This window comes from Nicotiana tabacum, chromosome 11 (assembly GCF_000715075.1).
Source record: "Nicotiana tabacum cultivar K326 chromosome 11, ASM71507v2, whole genome shotgun sequence".
In the NCBI taxonomy this organism is placed as follows: domain Eukaryota; kingdom Viridiplantae; phylum Streptophyta; class Magnoliopsida; order Solanales; family Solanaceae; genus Nicotiana; species Nicotiana tabacum.
Genome location: NC_134090.1, coordinates 2,764,401 through 2,767,266, shown reverse-complemented (window position 1 = coordinate 2,767,266; position 2,866 = coordinate 2,764,401). Strand labels below are relative to the sequence as shown.

General features: G+C 35.8%; 2 protein-coding genes across 2 annotated transcripts; both read right to left on the bottom strand.

Moving 5' to 3' along the window:
- Positions 1-218: 218 nt before the first annotated feature.
- On the bottom strand, positions 219-2,531 carry LOC142166174 (6,7,8-trihydroxycoumarin synthase-like). The gene is made up of 2 exons (XM_075224651.1): positions 1,569-2,531; positions 219-991 (listed from the first exon to the last, which is right to left on the bottom strand). Exons 1-2 carry the CDS (start codon positions 2,454-2,456, stop codon positions 764-766), a joined length of 1,116 nt encoding a protein of 371 aa, XP_075080752.1. The 5' UTR covers positions 2,457-2,531; the 3' UTR covers positions 219-763.
- Positions 359-745, bottom strand: LOC142166465 (cytochrome P450 71A1-like). The gene has a single exon (XM_075225849.1). It carries the CDS (start codon positions 743-745, stop codon positions 359-361), a length of 387 nt encoding a protein of 128 aa, XP_075081950.1.
- Positions 2,532-2,866: the final 335 nt, after the last annotated feature.

The following is a 2,866-nucleotide window of genomic DNA, read 5'->3' as shown; positions in this document are numbered from 1 at the left end:
CGAAGAACACACCAGATAACAGCATACCCTAAGAACCAGCAATTTTTCTAAGTTCAAATGGTCCGTAGCCTATACGAAACTCACTCGAGTCCATCAGGCTTCAAACCAAACATGCACACATGTGTAATAACAGCGTACGAACTCGCTCAATTTGGACTTGACCACAAGAGTTAAAAGAGTTCTTAATGATGCTGCAGACTCTACAAAGCTTGTTAGCATTTGGGGAAAAGGAGCAGAATTCTCATTATTTATGATAAGAAATACTACTTAACACACAACACAACAAACAGAATACAAACAGTGCTGTACCAACAGAATATATTATATAACAAATAGAGATTTTCTGCTTAGTAATTAATTAGTGATAAAGTTTTGCGACTAGACAAAGAGGATTCTTCTTGTGCGTAGTGAGACCCGGCAAAGTGTTGGTATCAATATCTTGTTTCACCATACCAAAAGGCAGTTCCCAATCAAATGCATAAAGAAGATTGGCAAGTGCAAGTTCCACTGTTGCTACTCCAAGTGAAATACCAGGACACCCTCTTCTACCACCTCCAAATGGAATCATTTCAAATTCCACTGACTTATAGTCAATATCAATATCTTCGTTGGTTACACTACTACTACAGAATCTCTCAGGGATGAAGTCCTCTGGATTTTTCCAACATTCAGGATCTCTACCTATGGCCCATGCATTGAAAAAAACCAGAGTATTTGGTTGGATTTCATATCCATCATTTACCATACATTTTTGAATGGTTTTTCAAGGCACAAGAAGAGGAGCTGGTGGATATAATCTCAATGTCTCCTTTATCACTGCCTTGAGATAGGGAAGCTTTTGGATATCATCTTCATCTACTCTTCCTTTTTTACCAACCAATTCTCTTATATTCTCTTGTAATTTTTTCATTGTCTTTGGCTCCTTCATCAAAGCTGTCATTCCCCATACTACTGCAGCTGCGGTCGTGTCCGTTCCAGCAATAAATACGTCCTGAGAATTCATGTATACATTGGTTAAACTATATATGTATGTATCATCAAATGATTTGATTAATTCTTGTAACATATATTTCCTATATTGTTTCAAGTTTGAATAGGCACAAAGTTTAAAAATGTAAAAAGACTTTTAAATACCATTTGAATCTTATGGTCTTAAACAACAACGACGACAAACCCAGTATATTCTCACAAGTGGGGTCCGGGAGGGTAGTGTATATCCTCGGGATGAAGTCCTCTACCTAGTGAAGTTGGAGAGGTTGTTTCCAATAGACCCTCGGCTTAAAAATAAGGAAAAGGAATAAGGAAAAAAAAAGGAGGGGAGAGGGAAATTAGTAGTACTAAACACTAACAACAGGAAATGCGATGCGTTCTAAATCACATGACGAAGTAACATCTACTTAAGCATATACAGTGTCTTAAACATGCGGTGTAATAGAGTATCATTAAGCGTAAAGTGAAAACTTTGGAAGTAAAAACTTACTAAATATAGATATGCGATGTTCTTTTTGAAATGGGTTATATAAAACGGAAAGTAAGACGCATAAATTGAAGCAAAGGGAGTAAACTACCATTAGCACTGCTTTAATATGATCCCAAGTGAGAATCAAAGATGATGACAATGTTTGATGTCGTAAAACAATTAACGTATCAAGAATATCACCATCCATTGATTTTGGCCTAGTTGGGCTGAGGTGCTCCTCAATGAGTTGTTGATAGAATAAGTCCAACTCATTGTAAATCTTTTCAAGTCTAGCACCCTTTCCATTGACTTTATCAACCCAACCAAAAATTGGAAAAAAATCAGAGACAAAAAAATCTCCAAGCACAGCTTCTGCTTCACGTAGAAGTTTGTGAAATCTCCTCTTTTCATCACCATTCTCATCATATCTCTTTCCAAATCCAACTCTACATATTATGCTGCTTGATAAAGACAATATAATCTCACTAAGATTAACCAATTTCGACGTTGAAGCAAGTTCTGTAACATGATTGACCATTCTGGACACTTCATCTGCACGAATTGGACGAAAAGATTGCACCTTTTTTGTGTTAAAAAGATGTATAACACAAATTTTTCTTATTTCCCTCCAATAATCACCGTAAGATGAGAAGCTAACATCCAAGCCGTTATACGATAACTTTTGTTGGCCAAGAAATGATGGCTTGCCAGAAAATGTAATGTCATGAGTTTTCATTGCTTCTTTAGCAATTTTTGCTGATGAAATTACTACTACTTTGGAAAAACCAAGTTTCATGAACATTAAGGGACCATATTTCTTTGAAAGTTGCCATAGGTATTTATGAAGGGATTCTTTATCTAATTGATATAAGTTTCCAATAAGTGGAAGTCCAGGGGGACCTGGTGGATGATTATGTGCCTTGACTCCAACTTTTCTGCAATTTTTTAAAAGGAAAATTACAAGTGCAGGTATAGCTATTAGGAAGAGGAACAACATTTTGGTTATCTTTTCTTGTGTGATCAATGAATTGTCTCAATTAACATGGGATAATATACATAAAAAGAATCCCTCGAGTTTCCGATTGAACACCTAAATTTTGTGGCTGTCATACAGTACGGCCACTTAGTGTATCTTAGGACCAATCATATTTTGCCACGTATTTTTTTTTATATATATACTATTGTTATGTTGATTGGTTCGGTTACTTACGCAATCCCAAGAAAACCAATCTATGCAATTTGCACGTAGAAAAGAAAGGGACCTCTCACTCAATTCAATAACATGTTGTAGGACATAATTTTATAATAATAATTGTTATTTTGATCAGGGAATACTAAGCAAAACAATCTACGTAATTTGCGGGTTCAGTCGTATGAAAGAAAGGGACCCCTCACTCAATTCAATAA